At 47.7% G+C, this 20,554-nt stretch overlaps 1 protein-coding gene across 3 annotated transcripts in view; it reads right to left on the bottom strand.

The window, feature by feature from the left end:
* LOXL2 (lysyl oxidase like 2) overlaps positions 1–20,554 on the bottom strand; it is a 92,177-nt gene that overhangs the window by 39,786 nt on the left and 31,837 nt on the right. For all 3 annotated transcript variants that reach the window (XM_019714728.2, XM_019714737.2, XM_019714719.2), the window contains exons 3-4: positions 18,833–19,008; positions 3,320–3,531 (exon numbers count right to left, since the gene is read on the bottom strand). In XM_019714728.2, the coding sequence (XP_019570287.2) occupies positions 3,320–3,531; positions 18,833–19,008 (388 nt within the window). The remainder of the gene's footprint in view (positions 1–3,319; positions 3,532–18,832; positions 19,009–20,554) is intronic.

Genomic DNA, 20,554 nt, shown 5'->3' with positions numbered 1-20,554 from the left:
AGATGCAACACTAGGTGCAGAATCCCTGCTTAATAAGCTTGTGTCAGTAAATCAATATCAATAATGGGATCCTGCTTTAAGAAGAAAAAAAGACTACAATATGAAATGCTGCTGCCCCAGGGATGGGCCCCGAGGCTTTCAGCTTCATTGGCTTCAAGGTATATGCCCAGCTCCCTAGCCCAGCGTAGAAGTTAGCTCATAGCAAAGCAGCCCACACTGGAGAGTCCCAGACTCCACTCAAGCAGGGACCTCTGGGGACACGTGGGTAAACCACTGGACTCCTCTGATTTGGGGGAGGGGGTAGCTAGCAGAGACTCTGAGGAAGGACTGCAGTCCAGCCTTAGGGGTTACTCCGAGGCCTCTGAGTGGCCACCAGACCTGCAGGCTAACAGAGGGAGCCGGGGTGGAAGAATTCCCAAGATTGTAAAATTTCTTAAGGGGCATAGAGGATGCATGGACATTACTAACCCCATCCCAGAGGGAGAATTACTTTGAAAACCATTTTCTTCAGACAGAGAAGGGTCTCCCTTGGAGGCCACCTCCCCTGCCTCAGGGAGGTGATGTCAGCAACTGCAGGGACAGGCTGTGGGAAGGGTAAACGGGAGATGGGGAAAGATGTTCTGGAAGTCAGGGATTCAGGAACCATGCAGGATGTGACCCTCTCTCCAGCTCCCAGGCTTCTGTTTTGGTCAAATTCTGAGCAGGGCTCACAGACATCCCATTCCCAGGCCAGCCCTGCCCCAGCTCTCAGACTAACCAAGCCTTATGCTGGTGGCCTGGGCTGAGTGGCCATGGTGGAACAGGTCTGAAGGAAGAGGCAGCAGTGTGGAGAGTTCTCCCTAGAGTAGCCCTGCAGGTTCTGGCAGGAGCGGGCTCTGTGACCTCCAAGTCCACTGCCCTTCAGGCCTGAGTTTCCCATCATGCATACTGAAGCCAGCTTGGACCAGGTGACCTCTGAGGCTGACCCATGCCGTGGGAGTCCTTGCTCGTTGCTAACAGCTTCCTCCAGCCAGCTGCCATCTCAGCCCCAACCAGTAACACCAAGGCACAGAAAACCCTTCCCAGCACACCTTTCTCTTTTGGCGCCCAACTGTGAACCCCAGAAATTAACACTAAGTGGTAGAGACAGCCGGGAAGGTTTTGTCCCACCCTCCTGCCCCTCCATTCCATCTCCAGCTAGAGGTTGGGAGCAGCAGCTGGTTTCCGATGCCATTGGTTGAGAACACCACCCAGCCTTGTGCATGCTCCCAGCCTTTGAAGCCCTTTCCTACCCATTGTTGTTTTTTTCCCTACCCTCTTTTGAAAAAAACAAACACTACAGATTTGGGAGGTGGGAGGAGCAGGGAGGGTGGTTTCAAACCCAGAATGTGAACAGATTGCCTGGGGCCCAGTGGCCAAAATAGATCTGAGATCCCTCCTCAAAATCAGGAAAAAGGGGAGATGGCTTTCAGATGCCTTCTGAACAATCACATACTTCCTGGCCTCAGGCACCCCATCCTGTCCCAGGCAGGGCTGATGGCAGCCTTCCCAGGCCTAGAACTGGACTCAGACCAGCTACCAGGCTGGGGTACTGTGGGAAAGTCAGGTGGGAAACTGTCAGGAGTGTGTGTGTGTGTGTGTGTGTGTGTGTGTGTGTGTGTGTGTGGCGGGGTACTTTTCTTGGCTCCAATTGGTAGGAAAAACTGAGAAAGTGTCCCTAGGAAAGGAGCTGGCCAGCTGGCAGGAGTTCTCCAAAGTATTCAGAGGACCGGGACCCTGCTGTAGATAGGAAGGTCCAGGCCATGTCCAAGGGTGGCTGGGGTGGGATTCACCACTCGGATCCGCCCCAGGTTGGGGTGGGGCGTAGTGAGCCCTCCCAGCTGAGCAGCACAGCCAGGAGCACTGAGCCGCGTGGGGGGCTGAGGACTCTAACCCAAGGTGGCCACGCCAAGCCCATGGACCTGCAGGCTGCTCTAACCCCAGGGATCTGGAGGGATGGCTGGGGCTAGATCCCCGGTCTCCTGACTTCCTCTGGCTTAAAAGTGAGACAGCACAGAGACTTGGGTCCGGGGCCCAAGGAATGCCACCACTGTATCACTCCCTACGCAAAAATGCACAAGTAGCTGATTTCATTTCCCTTCCAACTGTTTACTTCCATACAGATGTCAAAACCACTATTCTGCATGTGCAGTTGATCAAGGTTTGTCCGCTATACGACCTTCCCGGGGTGGCGATAATGAGCAGTCCGCCATCTTGCCCAACAGCGCAGGCGTGAACGTGGTTACCAGGCAACGTAACAGGCCCAGAAAGCCCGCCACTTTCAAAAAGCCTTCTGTTTTCAAAAACCCACCCTTTCCACAAGACTTTGTCCCCAGCTCATAAAAGCAGCCAAGCAGCGCCAGCCCTCGCATCAGTTGGGAGGATCTTCCGTTCCCGTGTGCTGTCTCCTTTGTGTGCGAGCATAAGCTTAATAAAATCAGCCTGAACATTTTTCTGGGGTTTCCTCTCTATTTCTGTGTTGGGGAACCCAAGAACCTGAACATCAGTAACAAAAGGAAAGAGTTGTGAGTCTACACTCTGTAGGAGTGTGGATCCCTTAGCTGGAAGCCTGTGTTTGGATCCGAAAGCTGCCACTTCCCTCTCTGATTTGGTTTCCTCAACTCTAAAATCAAACACTATTTTCTAGTGTTGTGAGGGTTAAGTGAGTAAGAACAGAGCCTGGCACAGGGTAAGCACTCAGTAAACAGATTATTATTATTATCACTGCCAACCAATATGCCATAGCCACCAGGTTATCGTGGGGTGAAACCCCTTCACTGGACACCCCTCAGGGGAAATTACTCTAAATCCCATTATTAGGTACTCCTTTCCCCCGGGGAGATATTAACCTGGAAACCAAAACAGCACAGTAAGATTTCATTGGGATTCGTATAACTGATCAAATTGATCAGTTTCTCAACTTCCTAACAGTTGCTGCAAGTTCCATATTTCTCAGACTAATCATTTGCTGAGGGCAAGTAAACATTTCTTCTTAAGTTGATGTGGTCCTGGCCCCCCTGTACGGCCTGGGTATTGTCCTAGTTTAGCCTCCTGGTTACTGAGCTGGATGTCAGCACTGAGACGTGGGTTTTCCCTGCACTTCACCTCTGTCATAAGCTCCCCTCCCTCTGCCTTTGTCATTCATGTGGGGTCTGTCTCCCACAGGTGGTGGTTCCTGAGAGGTAAGGCTTGCCCATGACAGCAGGCTGGCAGAGGCCCTCTGCTCAGCGCCCACCGCAAGAGCTTACTCTTCACAAGGCGGGTGACAGCCCAGGAAGCCGCGCTTCGTGGGGCCTCTTACTTGTACACTTTGGTGTTATACGTCCTCTCCCCAGGGAAGCCAAACATGCCGCAGACAACGTGGGAATTCTTGGCCGTCCAGTGCTTGTCACAGATCTGCTTCCAGACCTTGCCCTCCTTCACCTCCACGTAGCCCTCCATCACGGGGGTGCGCCTGCGGTAGGCGGAGAGAATGGCTCGGATCCGGATGTCCTCCACCTGGATGTTCAGGTTCTGGGAAGGAGGAGGCACCGAAGGACATGGGTTACTTTCCAGGTCTGGCCATGGAGAGGTGACGATAGGAGGGCACTCGGCTAGCCTGCCTCCACCCCCAGGCCCTGCAGGGGTTATGGGTGCTACCCAGGAGCATACAGCAGGCAGCCACACTTGATATGCATTATGCATGAGAGGGAGTATGACGGCAGGGACTGGAGGAGAGGGAGCAGGGGTGACCTGGGCGATCAGAAGACTGGGAGGGTCCCAGCAGCTTCTCCCTTGTCCTACCAAAAAAACCCAGGAGAGCAAAGGACAACCACCTCCTCTTGCAGGAGTCTCAAAATTAGAGCAGAAGAAAGAACATGTTCTTTGAATTTTCATGTTTTATATCAAAAATAATTCGGATTTTGCAGTTTACTCCCAAGCATGTATGTGCATGCATGTGAGTTGTGTGTGTGTGTGTCTCCCCACTAATCTTTCAGGCAGATGCGCCTCAGCTGTCCTCAGGCTAGTGGTGCCATCTTGCATACCACCTGATGCCCCAGGGTCCACATTCCTGAGTGAAAAAATCCCAGGAGAGAAGGGGAGGAGTTGTGTGCAGGAACACAGCTTGCTTAGCAGGGAGGGGCAACCTGGGGACCAGGAGGTAGGGGTAGACACATCTGTGGCAAGGAAGGGGAAGGTTCTGAATGGCTTGCGGCCCTTGGAAAGCCTCCTCCTACTCCAAGCCCCACTCCTCTTTCTGCAGCAGTGAGTGAGAGACGCAGGAACTGGACAGGAGGGTTGGAAGAGGCTGTGTGGGGGGCAGGCTCCTGCCTCACTGCAGGGAGGGCTCTCCTGTCCACAGCCCAACACTGAGTGGCCATGTCCCTGCCCCAGGCCTCCACCCAAGTCCTAGGGATTTGGTAGGACAGGGGGCCTCGACAGGCTAAGCTGGGTGAGAGGAATGGGGTGCTACCCTGGAGTTTATGCTTTTCCAAGGCTCACCCAATCTGCCCTCTAACACTACGGACACTCCTTCCTGAATCTTTCACTTCCAGCCCCTCCTCTCTGCCCATCTAGGATGTGGGAAATGCGGCTTGGAGAAGAGAAAGTGCTAGAACAAGTATCATTGTCCTTGTTCTTTCACCAACTTAGTGTGTGTGTGTGTGTGTGTGTGTGTGTGTGTGTGTGTCTGTATCTGTATATGTGTCTCTGTGGGATGGGCCTTTTGTGTGTATCTGCGCAAGACGATGTGGACATGTAGGGTTGTGTGTCTGTGTTGTGTGGGTCTCTGTATGTGTGGAGTGTGCATCTGTTTGTGTACATATGTGGTGGAGGACAGGGCCAGAGGGACTTGTTCCCTCCAAAGCCTTAGGGGAGCAGTGCCTGAGGTACAGGTGAGAAGATCTCTGTGCTGCCCCGGCCCCTGCCCCTTGGGACCACCACCAGCTCTTGCAAGGCTCCCTAACTGAGTCCCCGCCTCCATCTCCCTCCTCCATCCATCTGTCACAGGGCCAGCCACCAGAAAGTTCTCTCTAATCTCATCCCTTGACTGCCCACTCTTTACCTATGGAGTAACTCCCAAATCTCTTAGTGAGGTGCCCACAGTCCTTCATGACTGATTCCACCTCCCCATCCAACCCCTTCACTGTGCCCAGCTCCAAATCTATACTCAGATCTGATGAATTGCAATGTATCAATAACGTTGCAATGTGAGCCCAGCAGTAAGGCTTAATGTGCTTTCTCTCACTTAGTCTCCAGTCAATAGAACAAGGTGCTTTATGGCTACTGTCATCCGCATTTTCCACAAGAGAAATTGGTTGACACCAATGATCTCCCCAGGACCATCTAGAGGCAGGAGACCTGAGGTATAGATGAGAAGATCTCTGAGCTGGGCCAGGGAGGGAGAGGTAGGGCTGGGCAGGGGTGCGAGCAGGGAGGGACCCGGTGACCCGAGTGCCCAAGCCCCTGTCCAGCCAGGATGCAAATGAACCATGAGGGTGAACAGGACCATTATTTGGTGCCCAGGGAATCGTGTCTCCTCACCACTGGCTTTCGGGTGCAAAGCCAGGCCCCGCTCCACCAGTCCTGCAGGGCAGTGGAAAGTATGTGGGCCAGCAGTGATGGCATTTGGCCCTGGTTCCTTTCCACACAGAGCGGAAGGAAAGCCGCCAGTGGCAGGATGATTTCAGCCAGCTTGGATCCTGGATTCTTTACAGCTTCCATTCGGGCCACAGGACCCGTGCCACCAAGACACGTGGACAGGAGTGAGCCATGAAAAGGCCTGAGGTCTAAACAGGCCTGTGTCCTCCCACCTCAGAGGCGGGGCCGGGATTCCAGTGTGTAATGCATAATGCCTGAAGGAAAGTTACCACTGTGGCATCAGCCCTGCGGCTTCACAGGGCAAGCGAGCTGGACAGACTTCATTGCATTTACAGATCCTGCCCCCAACTCACCTCCCTGCCACCCTGCCATGGGGCAGCAGTGCAGGCTGGCTAAGGGGAGATGTGAACCTCAGCACCCCAGCTATGACAGGAGGAGGAGGAAGGCCCTGTGTGGGGAGAGGCTCAGCAGAAGCAGGACTGGTGGGGAAAGTCAGGTGGGTTCTAGGATGTGGGAAATGCGGCTTGAAGAAGAGAAAGTGCTAGAACAGGTGTCGTCCTTGGCCTTTAACCAACTTTGTGTGTGTGTCTGTGTGTATCTGTGTATTTGTATATGTCTCTGTGGGATGGGCCTTTTGTCTGTATCCGCACATGACGATGTGTACATGCAGGGTTGTGTGACTGTGTTGTGTGGGTCTCTGTATGTGTGGAGTGTGCGTCTGTTTGTGTACCTATGTGGTGGAGGACAGGGCCAGAGGGACTTGTTCCCTCCAAAGCATTGGAGGAGCAGTCAGGACAGGCTTATTTATACGCATTGTTCCTTCAGAATGGAATGTTGTTTCTTCTCTGTCCACAGAACCAACTCCTTTCCATTCTGTTGGACTCAAGTCTCATTCATTCATTCAACAAAATACAGTCTCTCCCCTCCATGGACCCTGCCTCCTCCCAACCATAGGGCTTGCCTCTTCTCTGAAAAATAATGACTGCAAGGCCCTTATTTTATCAATCACCAACCAAGTCATTACACGTCAGGCTCTGCACTGAGAACTTTCTGACCATTCCCTTGATTAATTCCCACGACAACCTGTGAGAAGACTAATGGTATACCACATTACAGGGGAAAAAAACAAGAAAACTTGGCAAGGTTTTGCAACTTCTCAAGTTCACACAGCCAATCAGTAGGCAAACAAAGGTGAAAACTGAGTTCTGACTCCAAGCCCACGCTCTAGACTAGTAACCACTGGTCTCTGAGAGGTCTTTACCCCCCCCACTCCCTGCCTGGTTTAGAATTGACCCACATAGGGCAGGGCCTGGGTCTGGCTTCTAGGTGGTCCCTTTGGGGCCTGGCCAGTGCTGTGCAAAGTCCACCCTGCACCCGCCTAGAGCAGTGGTGAGTCAGACCCAAGTGCTCGTACGTGAGGGCAGAGCTGACTCCCAGCTGCTCCTGGACTCAGGCCTGGGGAGGCAGGGGAACCCTGCATGGCTCACGTTCAGCACTCACTGCTAGCTAACAAGCTCCCATAGGCTGCTCAGAGACCTCTGTGTAGAAAAACACAGGCAGACACACATCACTTCCCTCCTTACTTCACTGCTGTGGAATCCCTTCCATAACCACAAGTGCTAGGTTTTGTTTTTTTCCTCCCCTAGAAGTTCGACTCCAAAAGAGAAGAGAGGATTTGAAACATTAAAACATAGACACATTTTCCGTTTCTAACCAAGGGCTCTCTAGACTTGTTAGATTTACATTAAGCCCGATAGCCCAGAAGCTGGTAAAGTGTCTGGCACATTTTAAAATTCAAATTAAAGTCTGAATGCTGTCCCCCTTGCCAGAGGCAGTAGTTTACCTAGCTCTCCAAAAGGCTTCCCTCCAGGCAATCCACAGAACCTTCTGGACTTGCCCTATTCAGAGCTAATCACATCCCCAGGGAGGGCCTGAGTACTGGGAGCGCTTATCACCTGCTTCCAAAAGGGAAAATCAAGGTGCAGTGAGGCCAGGACCTGCCTGCCTCAGCCAGCAGGCTGGTGAAGAGCTTGGACTTCTGGTCTTGTGCCTGAATATTTCACATTTGCAGCTTGGTGAATAACTTGCAAATTCCACAACGTGACAGTGTGGGGCTGTCGCCAATGAGGGAAAATCGCTAGTTTTGAAAGTCTAGTTGGAGATTGCATCAGAGGAAGACAGAGGGGGAGGCAAGGCAAGAAAGCAAGGAAGCCTCCAACGCACTTCACAATTTATCTGGAAACTGGGCACTAGCACATAGTCCCCCAGGGAAGAACGTTTGCAAGGGCCAGATCTTAGCCCAAAGATCCTCCTTCCCTCTGCTCTAGAAGCCATTATTTTTTTAAATAAATTGTTTCTTTAAATATTTTTTTTATTTTTCAATTACAGTCAACATTCAATATTATATTAGTTTCGGGTGTACAGCATAGTGGCTAGACATTTATATAATTTATGGAGTGATCCTCCCAAATAGTATCCACCTGGAACTATGCATAATTATTACAGTTATTGACTATATTCCCTATGGTGTACTTTACATTCCTATGACTATTTTTCTTTTAACTAAATTTATTGGGGGTGACATTGGTTAACAAAATTATATAGGTTTCAAACGTACAATTCTGTAATACATCATCTATACATTGCATTATATGTTCACCACCCAGAGTCAGTTCTCCTTCCATCACCATATATTTGACCCCCTTTACCCTCTTCTACCACCTCCCCCTCCTCACTTACCCTCTGGTAACCACTAAACTGTTGTCTGTGTCTGTGAGTTTTTGTTTGTCACTTTCAGTTTTATATCCCACCTATGAGTGAAATCATATGGCTCTCGACTTTTTCTGTCTGACTTACTTCGTTTAGCATAATAATCTCAAGATCCATCCATGTTGTCACAACTCATGACTGTTTTGTAACCAACAATTTGTTACCTCTTAGTCTCTTCCCCCTTTTCACTCATCCGCCAAACCCTTCCTATCTGGCAAGCATCGAAATGTTCTCTGCGTCTATGAATTTGTTTCTGCTTAGTTTGTTCCTATATTTTATTTTTTTGATTCCACATATAAGTGAAATCATATGGTATTTGTGTTTCTCTGTCTGACTTACTTCACTTAGCATAATACCCTCTAGGTCCATCCATGTTGTCACAAATGGCCAGATTTCATTCTTTATGGCCAACATTCCATTGTATATATGTACCACATCTTCTTTATCCATTTGTCTATTGATGGATACTTAGGTTGCTTCCATATTCTTGGCTATTGTAAATAATGCTGCAATGAACATAAGGGTGCATACATCTTTTTGAATTCGTGGTTTGGGTTTTTTAGGATAAATACCCTGAAGTGGAATTGCTGGATCATAGTTCTGTTTTTAATTTTTTGAGGCAACGCCATACTTTAGAAGTGGTAATCGAACATCAGCCCAGACTTCTTGGAGTAGTGTTGGGGTGAGAGGACCGTGATGACATATGAGTCCACCACTATCCCAACTAGGATGCACGATCGGTTAATTCCACACAACTTCTGCTCACTTAGCAAGTCCCTTCCTTCTACTCCTTCTACTTTTAACAGCGTCCTGCATCTTGCTCTCAAAGCCTGCAGTTTTCTTTATTTAGCTATTTCAAAAAATGTCTTATTAGATAGCGATCCATTTTCCCAACTGCTAGCATGGCACCTTCCTCAGTACCTCAAACCAAACACATCCAGGATGCCCTCAGCATTTCCTGCTTTCACTGGGTGAGGCTCCAGCCCTTCCAGTTTGCAGACCAGAAGGCTTGCGTGCCTTTTGCACCCTCTGTCTTCCTCTATCTTACAGCCCATTCTGCCCAGCAAAGCCTTTTCTATCCTTCTACCACCTTTCCATCCCCTCTTCTGTTTTCCTGTCAGGTGTTCCATGACAGTTGTGAAAACAGGAGAAGGGCATATAATTCCATCATTTCCCATGGGCCCTGCATGTCTTCTCAGTCTGAGTGACTCACTGGCCCAGGCCATGTGAACACACCACTGGCCCGTTCACCCACCCTGACCACAGTGTCCTCACGTGTCTTGCTAGGAACCTTCATGTGATGCCCCAGGCCTTAGGCTCTGGTCAAGAGACTCCTTGATCAGCCCATCTCATTCCCTCCCTTCCCTTTTTCCAGCCAGTGAGCTTTTCCCACCATCTTGCTGCTGTCACTCTTTGAATCCCAGTGTCAATTCTCTCTTCCCTTCTCTCTATGTGTTAGGGACAATTTCATTCAAAAAATATCTGTTGAGTGCTATGATGTCCCAGGCACTGTGAGATTCTGGGACACACAGGTCAATCAGACAGGCGAATCTCTTGCTGTCACTCATGACAGAAGGGGAAAGAAACAGCACCACTTCCTCCATGAAGCCCCCTCCCCTAAATAGCTCATTCACATAAATTTCTTCTTATCCTTCTAACGTTTGCCCTCTGAATCACTCGTTCAGTCCGTGGTTATCCTGACCCTCTCGTACTGTTCTTTATCAGTCCACATGCTTTTGCTGCCTCGTCAGACTGTGAATCCCTCAAGGACAGAACTGTGCCTCATTTTGTTGTTGTTGTTATTTTCGTTATTACCCACAGCTCCTAGTGCCAGACAGACACATAGTGGGTCCTTGAATATTTTTGGAATGAACCAATAATAATTTCGAAAAATCCAATTACAGGAATTCAGCTTAGCTAGAAACTTTGGGCTCCCAAGCTAAAAATTTCATAAAGACTCCCTTTATTCTTTGTTGAATGCAAAGTAAACAGCGAGGCAGTGCTTGCCTCCCTTCATAGCATAAACACTACTTATGTGACGTATGGATACACAAGCAGAATGTCTGCCCTTTATCCCTGTGTTCTTGTCATCTGAGGTACTTAACACCCTTCCTTTTCCCCTTGAAATCTGATTGCAAGTAAAGCTATTGCACTGAAAGCTGATCTGATCCTCAGCACATGTTTAGATGGTTTAGCTAAGTGGGTACTATCTGTAAAGCGTGTGAGGCATATTGTGTTAGAAGAGTCTAGCTACCGTGTTTCCCCGAAAATAAGACCTAGCCGGACAATCAGCTCTAATGCGTCTTTTGCAGTAAAAATTAATATAAGACCTGGTCTTATTTTACTATAATATAATACTGGGTATAATATAATATAATATAATATAATATAATATAATATAATATAATATAATAAATATAATATAATATATATGATATATATAATATAATATAATATAATAAATATAATATAATATATATGATATATATAATATAATACTGGGTCTTATATTAATTTTTGCTCCAAAAGACGCATTAGAGCTGATTGTCCAGCAGGTTTTATTTTCGGGGAACCAGGGTACACTGTAATTATCCCCTGTTGATGATCAAATCAGGAATTCATAGCATAAGAAGCTGCCTGTAACATTTTCCAGCCAGTGGCTTGTGACTGGGTCTGATGGGTGAAACGGGAGAGGGAAGGCATTGTGGCAATGTCTGTTCCTCAGCTCTGTGATGGAGACCAAGTGGGGTAGAGGGGACGGGGTGAGGGTGGAGTGGAGAGCTGAGGTCATGCTAAGCTACCAGAGGAAAAAGCCACAGTCTGTCTGGGCCCTCCTCCTATAAATCAAGAACTTTGCAACGCTGCTGGAAAATCGAATACTGTTTCTTTTTCCAACCTAAAAGCACTGGGGTAGGTAACAGAGGCTGATTCTTTGGAGAACAGGCAAGGCCTGCTGTCTGCAGGAAGCTGGCAGGAGACCTGCTCCAGCAACCAGGCCCTAGGACCCAGCGGAGGTGCTGACAGACCAGTGGGCCAGGCCCAGTGACCCACCACACTCCCAGGTGGGGTACCTGATGTTTCTCTTCAAAGCAATCATCACCATGGTAACAAAGTAATGATCTGGGAAATCATCTCTCTCCACTATTAGACAGCAAAGCTGTAGCAGGACAAGACTGTCTGTTCATTTCATTAATCCCTCTATTCCCAGGGCCTAGCAGAGGGTCTGGTGCTCAATTAACATGTATTGAACAACTAAATGAATGGATACAGCTCCAGCTGCCTTAGCAACAGCCCTCCAGCATGGCGGAGGTAACTCAAATGAACCACTGGGGCCCATTGCAGAGCCAGACTGGAGACCACCAGCCCGCCCTAGTCACATCAGCAGACCACTCTACAGAATGGATCCCCCCAACCAGGGCAGAGAGAGGCTTTGTCTGGCCCATGTCAAGATCCTGCTCCTTCCATACAGCACCCCTTACACTGACCTCTCTCCATTAACCTCTCCCTTTCCAAACTGCCATACAACTTACCGTCCACCCCACACTGTTCCAAGTTTGCGTACTTAAAGTCCATTCATTTATTTCATCTTGCAAGTAACATTATTTATTCATTTATCTCATCTCACAATTATCAATACAATGGTATTTACGCTTTTCAAAGGGCTGTGTGTGCAAAGCCCTGTCCACGAATCAGGTTCCCAGATTTGCCAGGATGTGCACAATCTCAAATATTTTGTTGTGTTAGCCACATAAATTCACTTTTGCTTTTCAGATGCTGTGACCTATTTTTAGTTTGTCAAACAGATCACCTTAGAACTACTTCTCTGGTGTCCATTGTGATGGCTGGCAAGCACGACCACCCAGAAGCCCTCGATAAACAGAGTCACGGGATGTTAGCACTGGATAGGATCTCATCCATCCTCTTGCCCAAACTCCCAGGACAGCTGGACATTTGGGCAGGACTGGGGATTCAGTGCTATGGGCTTCCAGGGTAACTCTGTACTCCCTTGCTGAAGAGTCTGGCACAAACTGCCACTTGCAACCATTTCTCATCCTGCCAACAGAGGAAGGACGTCCAGCTATCCTGTGGACATGGGGAGATGTGGGTCTATATTTAGGCCTGGAGGGACCACCACCTTCTAAACTGCTCAGAGATGAACACAGCCTCCCTTTCTTTCCTTAACCACCGAGGGTAACCTGCCGCACCTCCTCTCTGGTGGGGGGCACAAAAGTCCTGGCTGGGAGGTGCTGGGGCCTTTCTAGAGTTAATCACTCCCTTTTCGGCTCTGGGCCTCCATCCCCGGGAGCCCCCAGATGCTGGTGCGATAAGGCTGCTGCTGCCGAGAGGAAAATCTTGAAGCATTTGGCAGCTGACTGTGACTAATAAAAACCTGGACTCCTGGAATTTAAAAAATTTGCAACAGCCTCAGTCCGTGTGGTTAAGAGAAGAAAGAGCTTTTTCAGGTCTCAGCGCCCTTCCAGAAGGATATGAAAGAGTGGAGAGCAGGGGTACCAGATTCTCCAAGTTCTGTCCTCGTCCCCTCCAGTCCTGTTGTTGGCCTCTCCAGACCTCCTGGGCTGCCTGCTGTCACAAAGGAAAAACTGAGGCCCCTCGAGGCTACTGGGGGATAGGCCACACCTAAATCTCACAGCCTAGGGATTTCCAATCAGTTCTGGTCACCTAATTGCTTTTGCAAAGGAATTTTTAAAAAGTGGGTCGAAAAGAAGGTGTGGTGGGGAGGTGGAGAAAAGGAAAAGACCTGAATGTTCCCTGATGTAACCACACATGGCCCTAGCCACGAGCCGTGCCATGAGCACATGACTTAGCAATGTGCAAAACAGCCAATGTCCAGAGGTTTGCACAGAAGGGCATCTGGATTTGTAATCTCTCCTTATCTGATGCTTTTTCCAACTTGTCTACCCGCCACAGACAGGAAACAAAGCCTCTTGATTTAAGAGCCTCTGAAATCCTGGGAGGTTTGTTTGGGGCTCTGTTTTCTGGGTTTAAAAAGATTTGTTCACTTGGAACCAAAAGTATTTCCCATTTTATTTATTTATTTTTTTTGCTCCTCCTTATCTTTTGTTACGATTTTGGGGCTTCAAGGTTTGAGACTCCTTGGCCTTATAAAAAAAATGCTATTTTACATACAGTAAGGTCTCCAGAGACCCCAGAAGGGTCAGTCACTTCGGACATACAGCTGCAAGTCTCAGGCTCCACCAGGACCTGTGGAACTCAGGTGTCCTGCCTTCAACTCGGGGGTCTAAACCTTAGAATACACAGCAAGATGTGACAGGACAGCCTGTATCGGAAATGGGAGAACTGAGACTCCGCTTGGTTAATTCTCTGGGTGAAATGAACCCAGACTGGTAAGTCAGTGGTAGGAATACCTCTACAGTTTGCAAGCACTTTTACAGAAATCATCTGAGTTTTTTCCCCTACAGAATATTTTAAACTACCTTGTAAAAGATGAGTACCTGCTGTGTCATTCTGATGGAGAAAACATTGCCACTCTGGATTGCAGACCGGCATAGCTGGAAGGCACTAGAATTCAACCTGCTCATCTCAAAAAAGAAAACGGACTTGCCCATTGTGTTAGCTGCTGGCCACCAGGTCGCTCAAGGTCCAAACCTGTGACCTCTCTTGTGGTGGGGTCATTCAAATGAGAAAGGTATGCTTATGAAGTGTCCAGGAGCCCCTGAGGATGCCCCCAAGCCGGATGCAGGAGCCACTGCAAGCACAGCTAGCTCAGCGAGTGAAATTCCGTCACCCAGGCCCCAGGGCTAAGTGACTCATGCCTCTGGCATCCCAGAGTGGGATGAACTTGGTCTAGACTGATGCACAGTTTTCTTCCACTCTCTGCTTGGGGAATTCCAGTGTGCTCGTGAGAAGGCTCACACCTGTGAGTGTCATCTCTAAAGCTCTGTGATCTGTCCCCAGTCTCCAGGGGTCAGTGAGGATCGATGTTATACAGCCCACCACACCTCTGCAGAGTAGGGGTGGGAAGAGATGGGTGTCTGCATCACATTCATTTATACCTGGGGTCTCAAGACATGGAGAAATCATTAACTGACACTTCACTTTGACCACACTTCACTCTTCGTCATTTTTGAATCTACAGGCCCCAAATGGGGGAAAGTGGAGGGAGGGCTTTAGCTTTCACACTTGGATATGGAACAGTGAGGGCAAAAAGTCTGCTCCTACTTTCAAGGCCAAGGTTGGGAGGGGTCAGAGAAGAGGCAGGGAGAGAATGGAGCGCACAGCTGGCATCCCTTCTCTCTCTCTCTCTCTCTGATGTATAACGCTGATTCACACAATGGTGGACACTGCCAACAACCAGCTGTGGTTGCCCTCCGCGTGGGCTGGGTATATTTTCATAAATGCAGAGTAACAAGTGATCTTAGAACTTAGTAATCACCTCATCCTGCTTCCTTCCCAATGCAGGAATCTGGCTGCAATTTTCCTGGTTGGCGGCCATCCTGTTCCTGGTTGAACTACTCCAGTGACAAGGAATTCACCACTAATAGGGCAAAAGGGCATCCACTGCAAAAGGGCAGCCCTCAGTCTTACAGAATTTTCATGTTGAGCTGAAGTCTACATCCCATTACCTTCTCATCCATCTTAATTCTGGGATTTAAAACAAATCATAAACATCGTCTCCATGGTAGCACTTCAAATATTTGAAGAAAACAGACACAAATATTTGAAGAGAACAGACATGTCTCCCCCCATAACTCTTTTCTTGACCCAATATCTTCATTTCCTCATATGACATGGTTTCCCAATCTGTCCGTTTTCTGCTAGTTCTTTCTCTGGGTGACCTACTTGAGAAATGGCCCCAGAACTGAATCCTGCACTCAGTTCTTGGTCCAAAAAGGAAAGAGTTTAGGAAAATAACTTCCATCAGTGCATCAGTTTATATTCAATTTTTTCAGCAGCCGTATCATACCTTTGGCTTATACTGAGCTTTCAGCCAACCAATCCCCTTCAGGGATTTTTAAAAAACATAATCAACCCTTTCAGTCACTCTCTCTAGCTTTCACTCTGTGGATGATTTTCCCCACCATGGACCTTGATATAGGACATTACAATGGTCCCTAATATGTTACAGTTGGGGCCTATTATTTCAACCTACTGAGGTTTTTCTGAATCTCATTCCCTAATGTTATATTCCAGCAATCCCTTCCCGCTTTGTGTCTCCTATTAATTTGATCAGTACTTATTTTAATCTCCATGTGAATTTCTGATACGCGATGGGGAAGTGGGAGTAGAGCCCACTTACTGTCCTCACATTGACTACTCAGCAGTTCTCCTGGGTACCATTAGTCAGTACACTGTAACTCCACCTAACGGCACGTCCACCAAACCTACTTCTCGCCTCTTGTCCACAACCTTTAATAGGGGACATTTCTTTAGCCAAGAGGAATGACTTCATGACTTCAGCTACTAACACAGGCTATTACATGAAGTATTTCAGAGAAACATTTCAGCATCCCACAAAAATCCACTGTAGGTGGTCTGAGCAACTCCCTGCCCGTCAGGCCAGCACTGCCAGTAAGCACAGACCTTAGCCACGAAGCCCTGGATGGAAGACTCGTCTGACAATTCTCAAAGGCTCTCCTCAGACACTCTGAGAGCGAGGCCCTCTCATGACCTACTTTCATCCGATACCAAACGGAAGAGGTTACAGGGGACTGCTCATCCATTGAAAGTTTCCTCAGTGTCTGTGGCGGGACAAGACAGCCACCACCCAGTCTGGTTCATTCATAGCAATCAGTCTGATTTTTCCGACAGTAAGAGGGAAGCCTTCTAGGAAAATGCAGAGGATGGAAGGTTGTGGAAGTCGTCCAGCCTTTCTACCCAGATGTCCCCCCAGCTAGCCCTCTCTAGGTTGCTGTAAATTCATTTAGGATCTAGGCTCCCTGCCTTGGAATGACATTCCAGCTTTCCCCAAGACATGCATCTTGTGTTCTCAGGTTATAAGGCCTGGAGGACAAGGGCCATATTTTCTTCCCCCAATGGTGTCCCAGATCATATCTGTATGCAGCAGACACCCAACAAATGTCCGGAAGAAAGATAGGGACCAACCTTTCCTATCGTGGACTCCAGCCCCTCCAGAATAAGAAAGTATTCTCCAACAGATTTTTTTCAGTCCTCCCTCGGCCTATTCTACCCAATTAAGGTTCTGCTTTTCATATGACCCATCTTGTTTGCCCTCCAAATACTCAGCATCAGAACTCCCCATAGAGGTAGGTATTCAATAAAACTTCTCTGTTGAAGTGATACTCACAGAATCCTTTCCCAGAATCATTTTTTCCTAGTGACAAACCCACTGACATTTTGGCCCACGTCCTTTTGATTGAAAAGAATGACTTTTTTATGCCCAGAAGCCCGGATCTTCACTTGACAATCCAAGTGGATTATCCTGAGATCCTAGGCCAAACAGAGGCCCATTAAAGATGTTATAAATAACTCACTATTCTAGAAGGCAGGGCAATGCTATGAAGGAAAGATGTGCTTCTGTGTGCTTGTCATCACTGTTTTGTTTGATATTTTGTCCTGGGTGATTCTTCATCTATGGGGATAATGATCTTTGGTTTGAATTCCTGGGAAGGAGAAAACTTGGGGGTTAGACATGTTGTTCAAATTAAATGCTAACATTATTTCTGTTGGATACAATGGTGAATTAGATATAGCCCCTGCCCTCATTGGAAAGATGAGATACATACAAATGGGTGCTAATTATTCTGTATGAGCTTATAAAGAGAGGAGACGGAAAGTGTGAAACTGAGTTGGAAAAGTCTATACTCCAAATCATAAACTTCACGGTAAAGCAAAGTTATCAATGGTAACTGGAATACTAAATAAAGTACATCAACTCTATAACAATCACTTCTAGTTATTTCTAATAAAATAGCAGCATTTGAAGAATGTCAGCTAGAAATGGTCTCCTGCCAGCTGAGAGAAGGCTGGAGATCCTTTTCCATGCTATAATACAGGTTTGGATAAGCTCCCAGAATGCTCTAGGAACATATGAGAAAAGAGCAGGACAGTGTGAGTCATGAGAGGAAAAATGTAAAGACCACAATCGGGGTAGAACTTCCTCTGGAACCCAAATAGGGCAATTTCAAGAATCACCTTTCTTCAGCATTAGTCTGGGGTAAGCTGAAGGTTAAAGCACAGTAAAGATTCCTTAGTCTGGACTCAGGGCAGCTCCCACAGCCCCTTGGGGTGACCCCAATATATTCCTTGAGAAAGGAGTCTTGGCTGCCTACTCCTCCAGCCCTAAGCCCACATTCCTTGAACGTAAGACTAGTGCAATAAATATTTGCTAATTTTGTTGTTTAAGTGGAGAATCTCTTGAAAAGAAATCTGAAATTTAGCCATAAATGTAGAAGGGTCAGGAGACTTTTGCCATTCCCAAATGCTGACTTGGGTCAGGCAGCAACATTAGAATCCTCTGAGAGAGCTTGAAGAAGTAACCTGTTCCCATAGTGGGAGATCCTGATTCAGTAGGCTAAGGTGAGACCCCAGTATCTGCATTTGTGAAGTAATTCTGATCCCCAGCTAGATTTGGGAACAACTATCCTGTGGTAGCCAGCCTCTGAGAGGATACCCCGTGGTCTCCACCTTCTGCCTTCATGCCCTTGGGTATTCTCCTCCCACACTATACATGGTTAATCTGTGTGAGTAATAGAATACAGTGGAAATGACGGAATATCACTTCCAAGATTAGGTTATGAAAGACTGTGGCTTCCACGTTTTGCTCCCTCTCTCTCTCTGAAGCAACACAACTGCCATGTCTTAAGGACATTCAGGCGATCTATAGAGAGGATGTGTGGAGAGGATCAGAGGGCGCCAGCTGACGGTCAGAAAGAAACTAAAGCCTGCCAACAACCGCATGAGTCAACTTGGGAGACCATCTCCCGACCCCAGTTGATAGCCTAACGGCATCCTCATGAGAGACTGGATCAACTAGCTAAGCCACTCCTGGATTCCTGACCCTCAGAAACTATGTGAGATAATAAAAGTTTGCTGTTTGAAGCTGCAAAATCTGGGGGGTAATTTGTTATGCAGCGATTGATAACTAATACACTTTCCTAGTCCAAAGGGTAAGCTCCTGAACATAGCACAGAAGGCCTTTCATGCTCACCTTTCTAGCTTCATTTCACACTACTCCCAGATTCACACATGAGCAGCACTGGCCTACGTATCCCCAGTTCACACCTCCATTCCTCTGTGCCTCGGCCCAAGCTGTTCTCTGTGTCTGGAATGTCTTTTCCCCATTGATGGCATCACATCCCCTTCTTCAGAAATCCTCCCCCAATGGTCCCCACACCAAATCCAATTGCCTCGGGCCTCCCTTCTCAGGGCTCACACACACTTCTTGGAATCAGTAGACACAAAGAGAGTGACATGCAAGGAGGAAACAGTCACTTGAAGGAGTCATCAAGAGCGCATGACTTGCCTCTATGTGGTTGATCAATGAATTGTCGAATTTGAACCCAGGAATCCTTTTGTCACTGCACACCACACCCACGTCTTCTGTGTGCTTGCAGTCAGTGACACCCCAGCCATTGGAGGAGCAGGCTGCGAGGGTTGCCTCTTTGCCGTTGCAGTAGACATTGTCCAGCCAGATGGGGCCTGAAGGAAGTAGAGAAGAGGGAAACCAAGCACTACGTCAAAGTAGGTTTGAGTCTTTGCGGGCACCAACGTCGCACATAGAGAATTTTCCCTCTAATTTTGGCAACTGTATGTGGCCATCAATTGATTTTTAGTATGTTAAAATATTGCATATAGTTCTAGACCATCTGGATTCCCTTGCCAGAGGGATATGGTAGACGGAACACGATTTGGGTAGAAATCAGAGTTGAGCCCGGACGTCATGTGGTTATAGGGGGAAGAGCAGGGTCTTTGGATACTAAGCTAGGGGTGAATTGGCTCAGCCACTCAGCTCTGTGACTTTGGTCAAAGCCCCTTTTTCTCATCCATAAAGTGGGGCTAATGACGAATTGCAAGGCTGTGTGCAGACTAGAAACAAAACATGGCACTTGCCCAGTTTATTGTTGGCCCATACTTACTCAAAAACAGTAACTACAATGATGATAATGATGATGATGATGAAGAAGAAGCAGATGTGATTTTAGTTATACCGACTATGACACAAGTCAGACTTACCTTCCACCTGCAGCAGAGGCTGAACTATGGCCTTTCTGGGAAAATCTAAGCTATCCTGCAACTGAGTGTTTAAAGCTTTTAAGGCATTTTCACATGTATACCTCCCCTGACTTCCTCAGACCTCAGGAAAGAGGATGAAAAAGCATCGTTATTCCTACTTCACACAGATGCAGAGCTCTGGCTCAGAGAGGGCACCCCACTCTGCAAGGCCACCCCCTGAGCCCAGTACCCCAGTCCATTCAGTGCTCTTGTCACTTCCTGATGTTTCCCATCCACTGATTCAGAGACTAACCCACAGAGCGGCCTCCGCAAGTTTCAGAAGTCAGGTGAAGGCAGGACTGGGGTGCAGCTGGCCGGGCAATCTCTCTGGGAGGCCCTGTGGAATTCTGCTCACCTCCTGTGCATTTACCTGATTTGCACTAAGTACAGAATTTAGTGTGCAAGGCACTAGAGGGTTAATCACAATAAGACACCCCCTTCCACCCTTTAGGATGGCTACTATCAAAAACACAGAAAATAACAAGTGTTGGCGAAGAGGTGGAGAAATGGGAACCCTTGGGCACTGTTGGCAGGAATGCAACATGGTGCAGCCCCGATGGGAAACAGGCATTCCTTCCTCAAGAAATTAAAAATGGAATTACTATATGGCCCCGCAATTCCCACTTCTGGATATACAACTAAAATAATTGAAAGCAGGGTCTCAAAGAGATATCTGCACACTCGTATTCATTACACCATTATTCACAGTAGCCAAGAGACGAAGGCAACCCAAATGTCCATTGATAAATTATGATATATATATATATATATATATATATATTATTCAGCCTTTTTAAAAAAAGGAAATTTTAACACATGTTGTTACATGGATGAATCTTGAGTTCGTTATGCTAAGTAAGCAAGTCACAAAAAGACAAATACCACAAGATTCCACTTATAGGGGGTACCTAGAGTTGTCAAAATTCATAGAGACAGAAAGCAGAACGGTGGTTTCTGGGGCTGGGGGAGAGGG

This window comes from Rhinolophus sinicus, linkage group LG07 (assembly GCF_036562045.2).
Source record: "Rhinolophus sinicus isolate RSC01 linkage group LG07, ASM3656204v1, whole genome shotgun sequence".
Taxonomy (NCBI): Eukaryota; Metazoa; Chordata; class Mammalia; order Chiroptera; family Rhinolophidae; genus Rhinolophus; species Rhinolophus sinicus.
The sequence above is the reverse complement of the archived record's forward strand: the minus strand, read 5'-3'. Positions and strand labels throughout refer to the sequence as shown.